Source organism: Aureococcus anophagefferens, assembly GCF_000186865.1.
Source record: "Aureococcus anophagefferens unplaced genomic scaffold AURANscaffold_2, whole genome shotgun sequence".
Lineage (NCBI taxonomy): Eukaryota > Pelagophyceae > Pelagomonadales > Pelagomonadaceae > Aureococcus > Aureococcus anophagefferens.
In genome coordinates, this window is record NW_008705562.1 from 280,811 (window position 1) to 300,092 (window position 19,282).

The window sequence follows — 19,282 nt, forward strand, 5'->3', positions numbered from 1 at the left end:
TCTCCGCGGCACCCATGCCGGACCGCGCGGCGTCGAGCTCGCGCTCCGCCGCCGGGAGCCGCTCGCGGCACGCCGCGCAGTCGGCGCGCAACGTCGCGACCTCCGCCGCGAGCGCGCCCGCGTCGCCGCCGGCCCGCAGCGCGTCGAGCTCCGCCCGGAGCGCCGCGGTCTCGCCGGCGCCGGCGGCGCCGGCGTCCTTGAGCGCCTTGAGCTCGGCCTGCGACGCCTTGTAGCGCGCGACGAGCTCGCGCGCCTTCGTCGCGTGCGTCGCGATCGTCTCCTTCGCCGCCGCGAGGTCCGACGCGGCCCGGCGCCGGCCCGCCGTGAGCGCCGCGACCTCCGCTCGCAGCGCCGCGGCGTCGTCGCCGGCGCCGTTGGCCTCCTTGAGCGCCTTGAGCTCCTCCTGCGACGCCTTGTAGCGCGCGACGAGCTCGCGCGTCTTGCCGACGACGGTCTCGCGCTCCGCCGCCGCTTTCTTGGCCGCGGCGGCGGCGTCGGCCTGCAGCGCGTCGCACTTGGCCTTGCTCGAGGCCTCGAGCGCCTCCTTCTCCTGGCGCAGCGCCTTGTACTGGCCCATGAGGCTCCGCGTCTTCTCCGCGAGCGCTTGGTATTGTGCTTCTGTTGGTGCTGGCATCGCGGCGGCGGTGCGGCGCGGCGAGGCCGCACGAGACGCGCGACGATCGCGACGCTACGCTGTCTCAGCTGATCAGGCTTCTCCAGGTCTGCAATGCTGGTGATGCTGCCGTCGTTGACGCTGGTGCGCAGCGGCGTCGTTTGGCGGGCAGCCCCGCAGCGCAGCGTCTCTCGGCACGCCGGCGCCATGTTCGTCAACCGCATGATGAACGACCCGGACTTCGCGGCGCGGATCCACGCCCGGCAGGCGGCGCAGGCGGAGACGCTCGGCGGCTGCCCCCTGGGCGCGAAGCGGGACGTGGTGTCCCCGTCCGAGGCCGACGCCTACCTCGCCGCCGACGCCGACGCCGCGCCGCCGCCCATCTCGGCGGAGGAGGACGCGGCCTGGCGCGCCGTGCGGGGCCGCGAGGGCGAGGTGCGCGTCGTGTCCCAGGGCCTCGCGTTCTGCGGCGTCGGCGCGGGCGCCGCGAGGCGCGGCGGGCTCGCGACGGACGCGGGCCCGATGGCGCGGCCGCTGGCGACGCTCCTCCGCGACGCCTACGCCGACGAGGAGGCCGGGCCCGAGGCCTTCCGCGACGGCAAGGTCGTCGACGAGGCGACGGTCGCGGCCATGCTCGCCGACGGCGAACTCCATTGGACGACGCTCGAGGCCGCGAACGGCCGCGACGCGGACGAGGACGGCGCGCTGCTCGGCGCGGCCTGCGTCTCCTTCGTCGGCGCCCGCGCGGAGCTGCGCTTCTTCGCGGTCCGGCCGCGCTACCGCGGGCTCTGCGTCGGCCAGCGGCTGTTGGCGCGCGTCGAGCGCCTCGCGGCCGCCGCGGGCGCGAAGCAGCTCGTCGCCTGCGTCCCCTCGCCGCGGGCGAGCGTCGCCGCCTGGGCCGAGCGCCGCGGCTTCGCGTGCGTGGCCGAGGCGCCCTTCCCGGCGGCGTCGCTGCCCTTTGCGATCACGCGCGTGGACGCGAAGCTCCGCGTCTTCGCGAAGCCCCTCGGGGCGCCGAAGCCGCCGCCGCCGCCGGGCCCGCCGAAGAACACGCGCCTCCCGGAGATCGGCGAGGGCAGCGACGACGACGGCGGCGACGACCTCGGCTACGGCGAGATGGACTAGCGGGGTAACGGTGAAGGTCAAGCTCCGTAAAAATTCTTTTTCGGGCTGCCCGGCGACCGATCGCATGCGCCGCGAGCTCCGCTACTCGCGCTGCGCGACGACCATGGTCGAGCTCCCGCCGCCGCCGCCGCCGCCGGACGACGCGCCGAAGGGCGTGTCCTGGGCGCCCCACGTGCGCAGCCCGCCGCTCTTCCGCCGGCGCAAGGCGTCGGGCGTCCCGCCGCGGCCGCCGCCGCCGCCGCGGCGCCGCGGCGGCGGCGGCGCGTGCTGCCGGCCGGCGACGGTGGGGCTCGGCGTGTCCGCGGCGCTCTACGTGGTCGTCTTCGTCGCGCTCCTGTCCAAGGACCCGTCCTACGACGGCGGCACCATGGAGGTCGCGGTCCTCGGGTCCATGGGCAGCGGCACCGTCGCGACGTCGCGCAGGCTCCGCGCCCTGGGCCTCGACGTCACGCACGAGACGACGGCGGGCGCCGACGGCGTCGTCTCCTGGCTCCACGCGCTGCTCTACCTGCCGCCGCTCGCAAAGAACGCGACGGACCCGCTCTGCGCGGGCCCGCTCCGCAACGCGTGGCACCCGCAGCTCGTCTTCGCGGAGACCCGGCGCGCCTGCGGCGAGGAGCGGGCGGCGACCGTGCGCGGCGGCGCGGGCCGCCGGGCGGCGGCCTGCTGGCGCGACGCGTGCCCGCGCCGCGCGCCGCGCTGGCGCGGCTGCGCGGCGGCGAGCGCCTGCCCCGTGCGCTTCGCGGCGAAGCCCGTCGTCCTCGTGCGCCACCCGCTGCGCACGGTCGAGTCGCTCGTCGCCGGCTTCTGCCGCGGCGACGCGCGCTTCGCCGCCGACTCCGCCGGCGAGCCGCCGAACCAGCTCAAGGCCGCCGCGCGGCTGCTCGCCGGCCTCGACGAGGCGGCGCTCGGCCGCGAGTCCTGCGCCCTGGGCTTCGCGCGCTACTGGCGCGCCTACTACGCCGCCCTCGAGCCGCTCGTCGCCGCGGGCGCGGCCTTGGTCCGCGCGGAGGACGACGACTACGCGTGCGCGATCGTCGCCGCCGTCGCCGCGCGCGCGCCGCCGGCGCCGCGGCTCGACCGCGCGGCGGCGGCCTGCGGGAGCGACGGCGCGATGCGCCTCGCGCGGACCTGGGTCCACCGGCTCCGCGGCGCGTTCGAGGCCGCGGGCGAGGACGGGCCGCTGCGCGACCACGAGAACCGGCGCAACGGCGGCGGCGTCCGCGCGACGTGGCGCGCCATCGGCGACGCGGACCGGGACCTCGCCGTCGACATGCTCCGCCTCGCGAAGGCCTTCGGCTACGTCGCCGCGGCGGACAAGTCGGCGGACGGCGTCGGGTAAACGTATGGGGAAGTGAAAACACGCCGCTCGCCGATCTTGTGGCTATAGAAGTACGAGGTCGGCCTCTCACTCGGCCCATCCACGTCGTCCGAAACGTTGATCGCCGCCATGTCGACGCTGCCTGAGCCGCTCGTCATGGGCGTCGGCGCCTTCGCCGGCTGCATCAGCGCCGGCATTTTGGCTTCGACCTTCGTCTACGTGCTCCTCTACCTGATCATGTACCGCGTGGCGCCCGTCGAAACGCGGCGTCGAACGAGCGCGCGCGCCGGGCTTCGCGCGCGCAGACGGTTCCCGCGCGCAGGTCATGGCGCTCTACGTCGGCTACTCGCTGCTCACGGAGCCCGTCGCGTTCTGTGACTACTTTGGCCTCGCGGACGCGGCGACGGCGTCGCCGATCGTCTTCGACGTCGTCGGCGCGCTCGTCGTCGCCTACGGCGTCGGCAGCGTCGCCGTCGCCAAGACGGGCTGCTACAAGACCATGTTCATGTTCACGGGCGCCTGCGCCGCCGCCGCCGGCGCCGTCGCCTACAACGGCAACGCGCCGGCGGCGTCGGCCCCCATGATCCAGAAGTACGCGGCCACCGTCGGCGTCCTCGCCGCCATGCACCTCTCGACGCCCATGGTCAGCAAGCAGCTCGGCAAGCGCAACCCCAAGTACACGGGCTACGCGTAGGGCGCGCGCGCGCGCGGCACCGGCTCGGACTGTCTTTTTCTCGTCGCCGAGCGCTGGTTAGGCGGGCGCGGGGAAGGTGGCGTGCACGGGGAGGTGGCCGCCGGGGCGGCGGGGGTCGGGGTACGGGGTGTCAATGGCGGGCCTCAGAGGATCTTGTAGCCGCGCGTGCGCTTCGCGACGGGCGCGTCCGCCGTCGACTGGCCCGCGCGCTGCGCCTTGGCCCGGGCGATGCGCTCGTCCTTGATCTTGCGCGCGCGCGCGTCGAGGGACGAGGCGACGGCCTTGACGGCGCGCTTCGGCGACGACGCGACGGCCTTGACCGCGCGGACGACCGGCGAGTTCTCCTTGAGCGGCGACCGCCTGCGGCGCGGCGCGGATTTCGGGGGAAAAAAACAAACGACGGGGCGCCGGTGAACGCGCGGCGACTGGCCCTTCTTGTGGGACTTGGCCGGGGACTTGGGCGCCGCGCGCGCGGGCGACCGCGGCGCGGCCTGCGCGCGGAGCGCGTCGAGCGCGGCCGTCGCCTCGCGCGCGCCGGGCACGGGCACGTCGGCGTAGATGGGCACGTCGGCCCGCGCCTCGAGGGCCCGCTCGGCGGCGGCCGCGCGGTCCTCGGCGGCCTTGGCGCGCGCCGTCGCGGCCGCGGCCGCGTCCGCGTCGACCTGCGCCTGCTTGGCCATCGACGCCTCGCGGCCCTCGGCGGCGGCCGCGCGGCCGTCGGCGGCGGCGACGGCGGCGTCGCAGGCCGCCCGCGCCTCGGCCTCGCGCTGCGCCGCGCCGGCGACGGCGGCGTCGCGCTCGCCGATGACCTCCGCGAGCCGCGCGACCTCGGTCTCGTCGCGCGCCGCGAGCTCGTCGCGCGCGGACGCCGCGGCCTCGCGCGCGGCCTCGAGCTCGCCGCTGAGCGCGCCGCGCGCCTCGCGCGCCGCGGCGACGTCGCGCTCGAGCTGCTCGACCCGGGCGAGGGCCGCGTCGTGGTCCGCGCGCGGCACGCGCGCCGCGTCGTCGTCCGCGGCGTCGCCCTCCATGGCGCCGCCGCCCGCGGCGCGGCGCCGCTCCGCGTCGAGCAGGGCCCGGAGCTTGGCGCACTCGTCGTCCTTCTCCGCGCGGACGCGCTCGAGCTCCTCCTCCGTCTCCTGGAACTGCATCTCGAGGTCGACGACGTAGTTCTCGAGCTCGTCCTTGCGCTGCTCCTTCCGCGCGGACTTGCAGAGGTCCCGCATGGCCTTGGGCGGCGCGTCCTCGTCCATGGCGTCGTCGTCGTCGTCGTCCTCGGCGACGCCCTCCATGGCGTCGTCGTCGCCGCCGCCGCCGCCGCGCGCGCCCGGGCGCGGGCCCGCGACCGACGACCGCCGCGCGAGGCGCGCCGCGTAGTCCTGCTGGATGCGCGCGATGGTCTCGCCCATCTCCTCGGCGCACTCGTCGCGGACCTCGCGCTCGACGACGGACACGCGCTCGTGGGCCAGGGCCAGCGCCTCCTTGAGCGCCGCGACCTCGAGCGCGAGCGCGTCGCCGTCGGCCGACGCGCTCGCGCCCGCGTCGTCGAAGGTGACGTCCGACGCCTGGGACCGCGAGCACTCCGACGCCTGGGACTCGCTCCGGAGCAGCTCCGCGGGCTTGTCCGTGCGCCGCTTCTTCTCGGACGGCGCGGGCGCCGCCGCGCCGACGACGCGGCGGCCGTTCTTGTCGTAGGTCGCGAAGCCCCGCGCCGCCGCCGCCCGCGGGTCCGCCGCGGAGCGCACGATGGCGACGGCCTTGGCCTGGGCCGCGTTGGACATGACGTACGTCGACTCGTTGTGGTCGCCCGCCGACGGGCTCACGTTGACGATCATGGACACGCGCGCGACGAGGCCGCCGTTCGGCGGCGCGAGGAGGTACTGGAAGAGGTGCGTGAGCTTGGAGTCGCGCCAGGGCACGACCTCGCGGCCCTGGGACCCCGACGCCTGCTTCTCGCGGACGACGCGGAGGCAGTTCATGAGCCGCATGATGGACTGGTTGATGTGGTTCGCCTCCTTCTGCTGGGCGCCGGACGCCGCGGCGCCCGTGCGGTCGATGCGCTCGCTGCCCGCGAGGTCGACGAGCATGAGCACGGGGCCGGCCTTGCCCGCGGCGTCGACGACGGTGAGCTGGCAGATGCTGTGGCTCCGGCTGCTCGTCTTGTTGAGGCCCGTGGAGCTCGTCTTGCGCTGGGCCTGGGCGGCCTTGGCCAGGGCCAGGCCGTGGGCCGCCGTCGCGACCCGGACGGCGCTCAGGCTGGCCACCTCCATGCGCGTCGACAGGTCCTTGACGCGGAGCGCGCGCCGCTTGCCCGTCTGCGCCGCGGCCTTGTCCATGAGGTCGTAGACGTTCTCGTTGTAGATCTCCATGAAGCTGAGCTTCACCTCGCCGCCGAGGGCCTCGGCCCTCTCGAGGATGAGGTTCAGCGCGCGCGGCATGAGGCCCCGCGCGGCCTCGTCCTCGGGGTCGCCCATCATCGTGTACGACTTGCCCGCGTTCGTCACGCCGTAGGTGAAGAGCAGCGCGCTCCGCCCGGCGAAGAGCGCGTCGACGAGGGGCGCCGTCGTCGCCTCGTAGACGTCCGCCTGCGTCGCCGCGTCGTCGAAGACCCGCGTGAACGTGTAGTCGCGCGCCTCGCGCCGCACGTGGTTCGACGCGTGGCGCGCGGACTGGGCCGGCGGCGCGGACCGCACGGTCTTCGCGTCCGTCACCTCGACGACGCCGCCCATCTCGCCCTTGCCCAGGGGGCGCAGGCGGCAGAAGACCGCGAGCGACTCTTCCGGCTTCGCGCGCGGCGGCGGCGGCGGCATGACCGCGGCGCCCGGGGGCGGCGGCGGCGCGACCGCGGCGCTCTCGAACTCCGCGTTCAGCACCTTCACGGGCACCGCGTGGTCCTCGTCGAAGGACTCGCGGCCCTCGACGGCCGACGACAGGTCGCCGGCGCGCACGACGCTGTTGGGGCCGACGCTCGGCGGCGGCGCGGCGGCGCCCGGGGGCACGACCGCCGCGTACGAGCCCCGGCGCGTCGGCATGGGGTCGCGAAGGGGGTCTGCGGCTCGCGGGGGCGGCGCGCAGGCGGCCAAAGTCGACGCCGTTGGCTGGGTGCTCGAGCAACGACGTTTTCGTTTCGAGGCCGCAGCGAGCCGACGCGCCTAGGAGTCACCACAGGCGTCGTCAGTGTGTTTGCCGCTGTCACCGTCGCCGTCGCACGCAGTGTAGCACGCACGCGCGCCGTCGTCGTCGCAGACACACCACCGTCGTCGCAGACACACGCCACCGTCGTCGCAGCGTGCGCATCGATGCCGCTGCCCGAGCCGACGGGCCCGCACCGCGTCGGCGTCATCGAGGCCGACGTCGCGGCGCCGACGGAGGCCGGCGTCGTGCCCTGCGTCATCTACTACCCGGCGGGCGCCTCGACGGCGGAGCCGTCCTACTTTAGCAGCGAGCCGACGCTGCAGTGGCTCGACGCGCGGTACGCGGGCGCGCTCGGCCGGTGCCACCTCGCGGAGACGCTGGGCCCGTACACGGCCGAGGTCTTCATGAACGCGCTCGGCCCGTCGGCGACGGGCTACGAGCGCGTGCGCGGCGCCGTGGGCGCGCCGGCGCTCCCGGCGCCGGCGGGCGGCTGGCCGACGGCCGTCTTCTCGCACAGCATGACGGGCTGGCGCCACGTGAACAGCGCGTTCATGAGCGAGATCGCGAGCCGCGGCGCCGTGGCGATCCACGTCGAGCACTGCGACGGGTCCGCGTGCCTCGCGACGGCCGTCGGCGACGGCCGCGTGCTCGCCGAGTACGTCTCCTGGCAGGACAAGGAGGCCGAGCTCCGCGCCGCGCACGGCGACGAGAAGGACGCGTGGGCCGCGGCCCTCGCCTGGCGCCACGGCCAGTGCGCGACGCGCGTCGCGGAGACGCTCGCGGCGCTCGACGGCGTCGACGGCGCGCTGCTGGCCGCGGGCGTGCTGCCCTCGGACGTCGACATCACGCGGGGGCGCTTCTCGCGGACGTCGTCGGGCGTCGCGGCGCTGGGCCAGTCCTTCGGCGGCGCGTCGGCGGCGGCCTGCGTGGCGCGGGACGACCGGGGCCGCTTCTCGCACTGCCTTTTGTACGACCCGTGGCTCGACGGCGACGGCTCCGACCGCCACCCGCTGCCCGACGGCGACTACGCCGCGGCCCCGCTGGCGGCGCTCGCGAACCTGTCCATCTGGCGCAACGGCCAGAGCCAGCTCCTGGCGACGTGCTCCAAGAACTGCGACGCGCTCGTCGCCCGGGCCGGCGCCGCGGGCCGCGTCCACGACTACGCGGACGCGGGCCACTTCGCGCAGACCGACGCGCCCGTCGTCTTCGAGCAGGGGCCCCTGAGCTTCGTCTACGACGCGCTCCGCGGCAAGGACGGCGCCATGGACTCGGCGACGGCCCTCCGGCGCTGCACGGAGGAGTCCGTCGCCGCGCTCGCGTCCTTTTTTTCCGCGGAGAGTGGCTAAAAAAATTCTGGTGTTACCGCGCCTTGCGCGCGTGGGCGATGGTGCGCGAGCTGAGGTGGGCGACGGCGCCGAGCACCAGCCCGAGGATGCCGAGGAAGACCATCGCGCCCGTCGCCGCCGCGACCGCGGGCCGGTCGCCGCCGTCCGCGCCCGCGTGCAGGTAGTAGGCCCGCCAGAGGAAGCCCAGCCCCACGAAGAGCAGCAGGAGGCGCGCGAGGTAGGCCTGGCTCTTCTTCCGGAGCGTCTTCTTCCGCTTGCCCGGCAGGTAGCCCTTGATGCTCAGCGCCGTGAAGAGCACGAGGCCGCCCGCGTGCGCGCAGCCGCGCGCGCACGAGTCGACGGCGGCCTGCGCGGCCGCGTTGTCGTCCGTCTGCTGCGCCGCGCTGAGGCCGCAGACGACGAGGAGGAAGCCGTAGGCGAAGAGCAGACTCGCGCCCTGCTCCGCGCTCTGGGACGCGGCCTTGTGGGCCTTCTCCGCCGACGACTCGTAGCGCTGGAACGGATGCTCGTCGAGCGCGGACATTGGTTTTTTTGTGGTCGCGTGGCGAGTTTGCGCAAGCGCTGGTCGCTTGGCGCGGCCGCGCGGCGGCGGCGTGCGGCGGCAAGCGCCTCCGCAAAGCGAGCTGTGGCAGGATTGCGCGGGGCGCGGTCCGCATGCGGTGGGGGGGTGCGGTGGACGAGGTGCTGAAAGGGGTCGAGTCCCCGGGCAATTGCAGCGTCCACATGCTCCGAATATCAAGGCGAAGAAGCCCCAATTTTCCACGCCTGAGAATTTTCAGCTCTTTTACGAGCAGCTGCGTTTCATGACGCTGGTCACCATCGGCGGCGGGCTCGTCGACAGTGGTCGAGTTGCTCGTGGAACTTTTCAGCAGCCTGAGGCCCATGGCCGTGTGGAACTGGAGGCCGAGCCAGGTGACTATGGTGCCCGCGATCCGCTTCTCTGGGGTCGCGGTTATGAGCCCGAACTCGATGACGATGAGGTGCCAGCAGCGGAGAAGGCGGACCAGTCGATCCGCGCCGACGGCTTGGAACAGCGGGTCACGGTCGTCGGTAGGCTGTCGGTGTACATTTCGACGCTGTAGCGGCGTCGCTGGGCCCGCGACGCCGTAGGAGCCTCGTAGGGTTCCATCAAACGAGCTGGCTGATGGGCACATCGAGACTGTGATGGCGCGCATCGACTTCGGGTACACCGTGACGGTCGGCGGCGACTATTATACGAAGGAGGGCACGCTCAGGCTCATCTTCCGCGACCGTGACCTGCCGCGGCGTTGACTGTCGGACCGTTCTACGAGATGCGTCTTCGCGGACGTCGCCGCCTTTGCCGGCCTCGAAGCTCGTCTCGTTGCGCGGGAGTGCGACCTCGGGGCGCGTGGGCCTCGACAGGCGCCCAGATTGCGTCCGCACCTCTATCGGGGGCTGCTTGTGAGCCTCTTGTGGCCTGGCCGGATGAGGACTCGGATGGGTTGAAGATCTCGTCCTTGCTGCTTGACGTTCGAGAGACGGCGACGATGTCGATGCCATCACTGCGCGTCGCGGTCGCGGTCTGCCTGGCCGCGGTCTGCGCGACCGCCCGGCGCGCGCCGTCGGCGCTCGCGTCGCGCCCCGCGCCGCTCGGTGCCTTCCCGCGGTGGCTGGGCGTCGCGCGCGGCGGGTCGACGTCGACGAAGCGCAAGAAGAGCAAGAAGGGCAAGAAGAAGGTCGTCGTCGAGGCGGCGGCGGACGAGGAGGAGGAGGAGTTCGAGGAGGCGGCGGCGGCGCCCGCGGGCGAGGCGCGCGCGGCGGCGCCGGACTTTGCGCCGCGCGAGTTCGCGCTCGGCTCCGGGTCCGTGAGCGTCGACGGCGACCTCGACGCGTCGACGGTCCTCGTGTCCGCGGCGCTCATGGCCGAGCTCGGCGTCAAGGCCGGCGACGTCGTGCGCGTCCACGGCGCGCGGCGGTCCGCGACCGTGGCGCGCGTGGCGGCCGCGCCCGTGACCGCGGCGAGCGACGTCGTCGCGTCGGCGGCCGTCGCGGAGAACGGCGCGCTCCTCGCGGCGACCGCGGCGCTCCACGGCGTCCAGCTCGTCGCCGCGGGCACGGTCGTCGTCGCCCCCGAGCGGAGCTCGCTCCCCCCGTCGCTCCGCGACGACGTCGGCGCGGACGACGAATCCGCCGACGCGCTGATCTTCGACGAGTGCCTCGCGCCGTACTTCGCCGGCGCGGACCGGCCCGTCAAGCTCGGCGACACCTTCGCGGCGCCCCTGGAGCTCGACGGCGAGGCCTGGGACGTCGCGTGGCGCGTCGCGAGCCTGGGCCTCGACCACGAGGGCCGGCCGCTCGCCGAGGCCGTCGTCGGCGCGTCGAGCGCGCTCGTCGCCGAGGCGCCCTACGACGCCGAGGTCGCGGGCGCGGCGCTGCCGAGCTACGGCGACGTCGGCGGCTGCGCGTCCCACATCGACCAGCTCAAGGAGGTCCTCGAGATGCCCCTCCACTCGCCGGGCCTCTTCCGCGGCGTCGGCGTGAACCCGCCGCGCGGCGCGCTGCTCCACGGGCCGCCGGGCTGCGGCAAGACCACGCTCCTCCGCGCGGCGGCCTACGAGTGCGGCTGCAACGTCGAGGTGCTCAACGGCGGCGACGTCGCCGCGAAGAAGCCCGGCGAGGCCGAGGAGGTGCTCCGCGCGAAATTCGCGGCCGCGGAGAAAGGCGGCGCGCCCGCGTCCCGCCGTTCTTTTTTCGACCCACGCGTGGATGACGACCCACCGCGACGCCGAACCTTCCTGTGGCCCGCAAACTTTAATCTTTGAGAGCCGACACGCGCGCGCTTCGCGACGCGCGACGCCCGAGCCGCGGACCCGCCGCTCACGTCTTTTTCCCCGCAGCCGCGCCGTCCGTGATCATGATCGACGAGATCGAGTGCATCGCGCAGAAGCGCGACAAGGCCGACAGCGAGCAGGACAAGCGCATCTGCGCGCAGCTCCTCACGCTCATGGACGGCCTGAAGCCCGCGTCCGGCGTCGTCGTGCTCGCGGCGACGGGCAAGCCCAACGACCTCGACCCGGCCCTGCGGCGCTTCGGGCGCCTCGACCGCGAGGTCGCCCTCGAGGTGCCCGACGAGGCCGCGCGGCGCGAGATCCTCGCCGTGAAGACGCGGGGCATGAGCCTCGCCGGCGACGTCGACCTCGACGACGTCGCGCGCGACTGCCACGGCTTCGTCGGCGCCGACGTCGCCCAGCTCTGCACGGAGGCGGCCCTACTCTGCGTGCGCGAGGCGCTGAGGAACGCTGGTGAGGACGTCGAGGCCGCGGGCCTCCTCGAGGGCGAGCTCCAGGAGGCGACGTGGGCCAAGCTCGCCGCGGACCTCGAATTGGACCCGGCGGCCCTCGAGGTCACCAAGGCCCACTTCGCGAAAGCGCTCAAGACCTGCAACCCGAGCTCGCTGCGCGAGTCCGTCGTCGAGGTGCCCGACGTGTCGTGGGCCGACGTCGGCGGCCTCGAGGACGTGAAGCGCGAGCTCAAGGAGACGGTCGAGTACCCCGTGCAGTTCGCCGACGAGTACGCCAAGTTCGGCATGCCCCCGTCCAAGGGCGTCCTCTTCTACGGCCCGCCGGGCTGCGGCAAGACCTTGATCGCCAAGGCCGTCGCGAACGAGTGCGGCGCGAACTTCATCTCCGTCAAGGGCCCCGAGCTCCTCACCATGTGGTTCGGCGAGTCCGAGGCGAACGTGCGGAGCCTCTTCGACAAGGCGCGCGCCGCCGCGCCCTGCATCCTCTTCTTCGACGAGATGGACTCCATCGCGAAGGCGCGGTCCGGCTCCGCGGGCGGCTCCGAGGCGGGCGACCGCGTCATGAACCAGATCCTCGCGGAGATCGACGGCGTCGGCACGAAGAACGTCTTCGTCATCGGCGCGACGAACCGGCCCGACATCCTCGACCCCGCGGTGACGCGGCCGGGCCGCCTCGACCAGCTCATCCACATCCCGCTGCCCGATCGCGACTCGCGCTACAACGTCTTCAAGGCGTCGCTGCGCAAGGCGCCCCTGGACCCGGCCGTGGACCTCGACAAGCTCGCGGACTTTACGGTGGGCTTCTCCGGCGCCGACATCTCGGAGATCTGCCAGCGCGCGGCGAAGAACGCCGTCAAGGACGCCGTCGCGCGCGAGGCGCGCGGCGAGTCGCCCGAGCCCTACATCTCCAGGGCCTGCTTCGAGGAGGCCGTGTCCCGCGCCCGCAAGTCCATCCCCCAGTCCGAGATCGACCGCTACGACGCCTTCTCCGCCGCGATGAAGACGTCCGCGAAGAAGTCCGCGTCGCAAAAGTTCTCCTTCGAGGACGGCGGCTGGGTCGACGCGGCGGAGGCCCCGGCCTCCTCCGCGGCCGTCGCACCGGCGGAGGCCCCGAGCTCCTAGGACCAAGACCCCGCGCCCCTAACAGAGGAGCCGACTCCAGATAGCTTACAGCTCCTCGACGGCCGTCTCCTCGCCGATGGGCTCCGCGGGGAAGTCCGCGGGGTCCACGGCGTCGAGCCGCGCGCCGCTCTTCCGCGCCTCGCGGTCCTTGTCGAAGATGAGCGCCTGGATCGCGGCGGACTCCTCCGTGGACATCTTGCGCGTCGAGGACCGGCGCCGCTGGGACGGGCCGCCCCAGCCGCCGTCGCGCGACGGCGGCCGCTCGCGGCGGTGCGCCGCGGCGGGCGGCGGCTCGTCGCGGCCGCCGAGCGCGAGGCGCGCGTCGGCCTGGGCCTCGAGGCGGGCCTTGGACCGGCGCTTCGCGCGCGGCGGCGGCGAGTCGTCGTCGTCGCGCGCGAGCGCGCGGCGGACGAGGCCCTCCAACCGGTCGACGGACGCCTGGAGCCGGCGGACGTCCTCCGCGGGCGCGGAGGCCGGCGGCGCGGCGTCGAGGGACGCGCGGCGCGGCGACGTCGCCGGCGTCGACGACAGGGACGCCGCGGAGTCGCGGCCGAAGGGGCTGCCCTGGTAAGGGCTCGGCCGCTTCCGGTCGTCGCCGCCGCCCGGCGCCGGCGAGCCCCCGAGGGGCGGCGGCAGCGCCGCGGGCAGGTGCATCTGGACGGCGCCGTCGGTCTCGGAGAACCGCATGGACATGCGCTGCGAGTTGATGGGCCGCTCGGCCTTCTTGATGGTCTTGGTGCCGATCTGCACCGTCGACCGGCGCGCGACGGCCGTCGTGCCGAGCGCGTAGCCGCGGCGCTTCCGCGTGATGCCCTGGTCGCTCAGGATCTCCTGGGCCGCGACGATGAGGAGCGCCTTGAGGCGGTAGAAGCGCGACGCGCGCGCGACGGCCCGGCGCTCGTCGCCGAACGACGGCTCCGCCAAAATCTGGAAGACGTCGTCGCGCGTGAGGTAGGCGACGGACGCGTAGGAGAGCGCCGCCGCGCAGACGCGGTCGATCAGATTCGCGTCCTCGAGGATGAAGTCGCAGCCCCAGACGCTGCCCTTGGGGAGCACGCGGCCCTTGCGCGCGGCGATGCCCGACTGGATGATGAAGAGGCTGTCGAGCACGTTGATGGGCTCCGCCGGCGCGAACATCATGGAGTCGATGTTGTGGCTGAGCTCGATGACGAAGTCGTAGCTCAGGTCCGACATGTACCAGATGGACTTGAGCCACCGCTCGTTGTTCGTCGCCGCGACCTCGCCCTTCAATTCCGTGGAGAAGAGGTCCTCGATGCGCCCGTAGCCCGCCGTGCGCTGGTGCTCCTTGGAGTTGACGAGGTACATGCGGCACCGGTTCCGCAAACCCAGGGGGAACTTGCGGTCCTCCATCATGTAGTTGAGGTCGTCCATGCGCTGCCGGTAACTCGTCTCCTGCGCGTCCATGGTCTGGACGACGTTGCAGAAGTTGCCGATCATGAAGGCCCAGAAGATGGCGCTGGACACCATGATGAGCACGACGACGATGGTCTCGGAGTGGGTCGTCGCCGTGACGTCGCCGTAGCCGAGGCCGATCATCGTGTAGATGGAGAAGTAGAGCGACGCGGCGTACTTGTGGAACGCGTTGCCCGCCTTGAAGGTCGGCTTCCCCAAATCGTCGACCATGTTTTTCCGCCGCTTCCGGATCCAGGACCACGCGTCCTCGCCGACGAAGGACGGGTTCGCCGCGAGGCCCCACAAACACGCGGACCAGTGCGCGAAGACCGCGAGCATCGCGCTCAGCTTCAGCACGGACAGCGTCGCGTAGGACACGGCGAAGACCGCGTAGGCCTCCCAGCGCGCGAGGATGCGCTTGAGCTTGGCGACGCGCGCCAGCTTGAGCAGCCGCACGAGGCGCAGGGGCTTGAACTGGCTCAGGAACGTCGCCGACGGGATCATCGCGAGCGCGTCGAAGGGCACGCTGGACACGAAGTCGATGAAGAACCAGGTCCGCAGGTAGCGCCGCACGATCATGGGGCTCGACTTGATGAGGATGTTGCCCCGGTTCGGGTCCGGGTACGCCAAAACGAATTGGATGAAGATGTCGCTGATGAAAATGGCGTCGACGAAGCGGTTGACGAAGAAGAGGGCGTCGAAGCGGATCTCCGTGAAGAAGCCCACCTCCACGGGCGTCACGACGGCCGTGAAGACGAGGGCCGTGAACGTCATGAAGTCCCAGCGCCGGTAGTGCTTCGTCGACGGGTCGAGCACCCAGCGGTCGCCGCTGTTCTTGAGGCGCACGCGCACGCGCTCGACCTCGGCGATGAGCTCGGCGCTCGGCTTGAGCGCCCCGCCGTCCGACGGCGCCTGCTCCTCCTTGCCCTCCTCGGACGCCGCGTACTTGTGCTTCGAGGTGACGCCCCAGGGGCTCACGACGACCTTCGCCATCGCTCCGGCGCCGCCGCCTACCGCGCCGCCGGCCGCGCGCCGCGGCGCGCCGCGCCTCCGGGGGCGCGGCCGCCGGGCGCGGCGGCGGCGGGCGCTGCCCCGGGGAGGGCGCTGCCTCTTCTGGCCTAGAAGCCTGCCCAAGCCCAGTCCGCTGAGTCCTATGTGGGCAGCTTCTTCAGATTGGTTACAGCCTCTATTGAGGTCAATGCTATAGCTGTCGATTTACGCCCCGGCCGCGCGCGGCCAGTCGATCAAAGTTGATTCTTTTTCAGGTTGAGGTCTGCCTTCATCGAGGTGCTGCCCTGACGCAGAACTTGACGCAGACTGGCGCCTCGAGATCGCCGCGCGCGGCACGGCGCGCGGGCGCCCGGGGCGTTCCCCCACCCCGCCCCCCGACCCGCCCCGCCCCGGGAGAAGAGCGCGGCGCGACCACGCTCGTGCCCCCCCTAGACGGTCATGATCTCCTTCTCCTTCGCGGCGACGACCTCGTCGACGGACTTGATGAGCTTGTCCGTGAGCTTCTGGATCTCGTTGTTCGCGTCCTTGGCGACGTCCTCGCTGAGGTCCTTGCCCTGCTTCTTGACGTCGGAGTTGGCGCCCTTGCGGATGTTGCGGATGGCGACCTTGGCGTCCTCGCCGACGGCCTTGGCCTGCTTGAGGATCTCCTTGCGGCGGTCCTCGGTGAGCGCGGGGACGTTGAGGCGGATGAGCTCGCCGTCGTTGTTCGGCGCCATGCCCAGGTTCGCGTCGACGATCGCGCTCTCGACGGCGCCGAGCGACGACTTGTCGTAGGGGCTGACGACGAGCTGCGTCCCGGAGGACACGCTCACGGACGCGAGCTGGTTCAGGGGCGTCTCCGCGCCGTAGTAGTCGACGACGACGCGCGCGAGGATGTCCGGCGACGCGCGGCCCGTGCGCAGCGTGCCCAGGTTGTTCCGCAGCGCGCCGATGGACTTGTCCATGCGCTCCTCCGTCTCCAGGAGCAGCACGTCCACGTCGAACTCGTCGCCGTCGTCGCCGGCGAAGCGGCACGTCGGTCGTCGGTGCCGCGGGGCGAGGCGCGCGGGCACGAGGGCCGACGCGGCCCAGATGGCCGCGAGCGACAGCGTCAGCGCGCGAGCCACCATCGTTCAAGATGAGGTCGTCGAGCAGCAAGTTGAAGTGGGCCAGACTTGGCGAACACACGATGGCCGCGGCAAAATTGGCACTTCTCTGCCTCGCGGCGACGCGCGCGTTCCTGCGCCCGGCGCCGCGGCTCGCGCGCCGACCCGCGCCGCTGCGCGCCGCCGCCGACGTCGCGAGCCGCGTCGTCGCGTTCCGCGTGCTCGAGGCGGCGCGCGCGCGGGAGGCGCCCGTGGACGAGCTGCTGCGGCGCCACGGGGCGTCGCTCGGCGAGCGGGACCTGGCCTTCGCGAAGCGGCTCGTCGACACGGCGCAGCGCCGCGCCGGCGACATCGACGCGGAGATCGACGCCGCGTGCCGGAGGAGGCCCAGGGGCGCGACGCTCGCCGCGCTCCGGTTGGGCGTCGCGCAGCTCCTCTTCTGCGACGGCGTGCCGAGCCGCGCGGCCGTGCACTCGAGCGTCGAGGTCTGCAAGGCCTTCCGCGGGTCGCCGGGCCTCGTGAACGGCGTCCTGCGGGGCATCGACCGGCGCCGGGCCGCGGCGCCCGCGGCCGCCGGCGCGGCCGCGGCCGCGCCGTGGCTCCGCGAGGCCCTGGAGCGCGACCACGGCGCCGAGGTCGCGGCCCGGTACCTCGCCGCCGCGGCGACGGCGCCGGAGCGCCTGGACGTGACCTGCGCGACCGCGGGGGACCGCGACGCGTTCGTCGACGCCGTCCGGGCGCTCGACGGCGCGAACGTCGCGGCGCGGCGCGGCGCGCTCGGCGCCGGCGTGCGCACGGCGGCCCGGACGCGCGTCGCCGACCTCCCGCTCTACGACGCCGGCGTCTGGTGGGTGCAGGACGCGGCCGCGGCCGCGGCCGCGGCCGCGCTCGACGCCGCGCTGCCGCGCCGCTGCCGCGTGCTCGACGCGTGCGCCGCGCCGGGCGGCAAGACGCTCCAGCTCGCCGCGCGGGGCCACCGCGTCGTCGCCGTGGACAAGTCGCCGCGCCGCGCCGCGCGGCTCCGCGCGAACCTCGCCCGGTGCGCCGTCGGCGACGTCGCCGTCGACGTCGGCGACGCGGCGGCGCGCTGCGCGGCCGCGGCGGCCGCGGGCGAGCTCTTCGACGGCGTCCTGCTCGACGCGCCCTGCAGCGCGACGGGCACGGCGCGCCGGCGGCCCGACGTCCTCGCGAAGCCGCCGGACGACGTCCCGGGCCTCGTGTCGACGACGGCGACGCTCTTCGCCGCGTGCTGGGCCGCGCTCAAGCCCGGCGGGGTCCTCGTCTTCGCGTCCTGCTCCGCCCTCCGGGCCGAGGCCGAGGACGCCGTCGCCGCGCTCGCGCCGCCGGACGCGGAGCCGCTCCCGCTCACCGCGCGCGACGTCGACGACGACTTCGCCGACGCCGCGTTCGTCGGCGGCCACCTGCGCCTCTGGCCCTGGCACCTCGAGGGCGGCGCCTGCGACGCCCACTTCGTCGCGCGGTTCCGTAAGGCGGGCTAGGAGTCACACGCGGAGCCCGGGGCGAACGCGGGGGGCCTAGTCGCCGACGTCGGGCCGCGCGCGCGCGACGAGCGTCAGGGGCGGCGGCGCGGACCGGGCCGTGCCGATCCGGAGGAACGCGTGCTCGCGCTCGATCATGTCGAGGTGGCGGTCCAGCACGCGCGCGGAGAGGCCCGGCGTGAAGAGGTCGCGGAGCGCGCGGTCGAGGCGCGCGCGGCGCGCCTGAGCGGCGAGCGGGTGCGACGTGCCCAGCTTTGGAGGCTCCTCGCTCGGTCTCATGGCCCCCTCGTTTCGGCCCATTTTGGGACGGGCGACGATCTCTCGGAGCGCGGCCGTCGTGTTCCGGAACGCGCGCGCGCGGAACGCCCGCGTCGAAGGCCCCGTTCCCGCCCCGGCGCCGCGCGGGCTCGAAGCGCGCGCGCTCGCGGTCGAGGCGGCCCATGAGGCCGTGCGCGAGTAACGCGAGGGCCCCGAAGGGCGCGTCGTCGAGGGGCGCGTTCGCGTCGCCCGCGAGGAGCGCGAGGCCTGGGCGGCACAAGAGTGATTCAACGTCGCTTCAACGCGAGTGTTCCGCGCGCGCGCGTTACGGAAAAAACGATCGCTCGTCCAAAAATCAGCCGAAACGAGTGGAACATGGCCGAGATCGGAGCCTTTGAAGTTGGGAATTTCGCTCTCTCGTGCTGCCCCGCGCGAGGCGCTTCATCTCGCTCAGCGTCGCCGCCATCTCGCGCTGGACCTGCTCCGTCGACTTGACGGACTCGGACAGCACGGCGACGACCACGTTCCGCGCGAGCCGCAGGAGCCCGTAGGCGAGGAAGACCGCGGGGAAGAGCGCGAGCACCTGGGCGGGAACGGAGAGATTCGACGTCGCCGAGCGTTCCGCGCGCGCGCGTTCCGGAACCAGCATGCGCGCTTCGAGGCCGCTCCGAGAGATCATCGCCCGTCCAAAAGTCAGCCAAAGCGAGCGGAACGCGGCCGAGATCGGAGCCTTTGGGGACGTTCGCGCTCGCGTCCCGCGCCGGCGCGCGCCTGGATCGTCGCCGTGTTCGCCGCCAGGAGGTCGTCGACCGCGGCCATGGCCGCCTGCGTCTCCTTGGACACGAACTGGACGTGGATGAGGAGCGCGCGGACGATGTTGCCGTTGATCAGGTTGCGCACGCTGTGCCGCACCTCGCCCGCGAGCGTCGCGCCGACCGACGACACGTCGAGGCTCGCCGCGGCCGCCGCGCGGTCGCCGGGCGCCATCTGCGGCTGCGTGTCCTCGAGCCAGGCCTCGAGCATGGTCCGCAGCGTGCGCTCCGCGTCCTCGAGGCCGCGCGGGTCGCTCAGGATGGCCTTTTTTTCGTTGAGGAGCAGGTCGTCCAAAATCTCCCGCGCGGGCGCCACGAGGCGCCGCTCGGCGATGGAGCGCGCCGTCAGCGTCGCGTCCGCGGCGACGCGGAGCGGGCCGCCGCGCCGCGCGAGCGACCGCCGCGCGGCCAGGCCCGCGCGCGCGAAAACGGCGACCGCGAGGATCCGGCCGCAGAGCCGGCGCCGCAGGCGCGCGCGGAGGCCCAGCGTGTCGAGGTCCCGCGACTGGCGCGCGACCTTGGCGCGCGCCGCGGCCGTCAGGCGCGCGGCGACGTCGCGCCGCGCGTCGTCGCGCCGCCGCGCGCGCGC

General features: G+C 73.8%; 4 protein-coding genes across 4 annotated transcripts; 2 read left to right on the forward strand and 2 right to left on the reverse strand.

Moving 5' to 3' along the window:
* Positions 1 to 6,077: 6,077 nt before the first annotated feature.
* AURANDRAFT_16094 (hypothetical protein) lies at positions 6,078 to 6,380 on the reverse strand (the record flags this gene model as incomplete). The annotated part of the gene is made up of 1 exon (XM_009035247.1): positions 6,078 to 6,380. A coding segment is annotated over one exon (303 nt), but the record flags the coding sequence as incomplete, so codon positions are not given.
* Positions 6,381 to 7,403: 1,023 nt separating this feature from the next.
* Positions 7,404 to 8,231, forward strand: AURANDRAFT_61028 (expressed protein; the record flags this gene model as incomplete). Its single annotated transcript, XM_009034695.1, has 1 exon — positions 7,404 to 8,231. One exon carries the CDS (start codon positions 7,404 to 7,406, stop codon positions 8,229 to 8,231), a length of 828 nt encoding a protein of 275 aa, XP_009032943.1.
* Positions 8,232 to 10,393: 2,162 nt separating this feature from the next.
* On the forward strand, positions 10,394 to 12,662 carry AURANDRAFT_36060 (hypothetical protein; the record flags this gene model as incomplete). The annotated part of the gene is made up of 3 exons (XM_009034696.1): positions 10,394 to 10,934; positions 11,090 to 11,502; positions 11,557 to 12,662. 3 exons carry the CDS (start codon positions 10,691 to 10,693, stop codon positions 12,613 to 12,615), a joined length of 1,716 nt encoding a protein of 571 aa, XP_009032944.1.
* Positions 12,663 to 15,467: 2,805 nt separating this feature from the next.
* On the reverse strand, positions 15,468 to 15,983 carry AURANDRAFT_58615 (hypothetical protein; the record flags this gene model as incomplete). Its single annotated transcript, XM_009035246.1, has 1 exon — positions 15,468 to 15,983. The coding sequence occupies one exon, from the start codon at positions 15,981 to 15,983 to the stop codon at positions 15,468 to 15,470; it is 516 nt and encodes a 171-aa protein (XP_009033494.1).
* Positions 15,984 to 19,282: the final 3,299 nt, after the last annotated feature.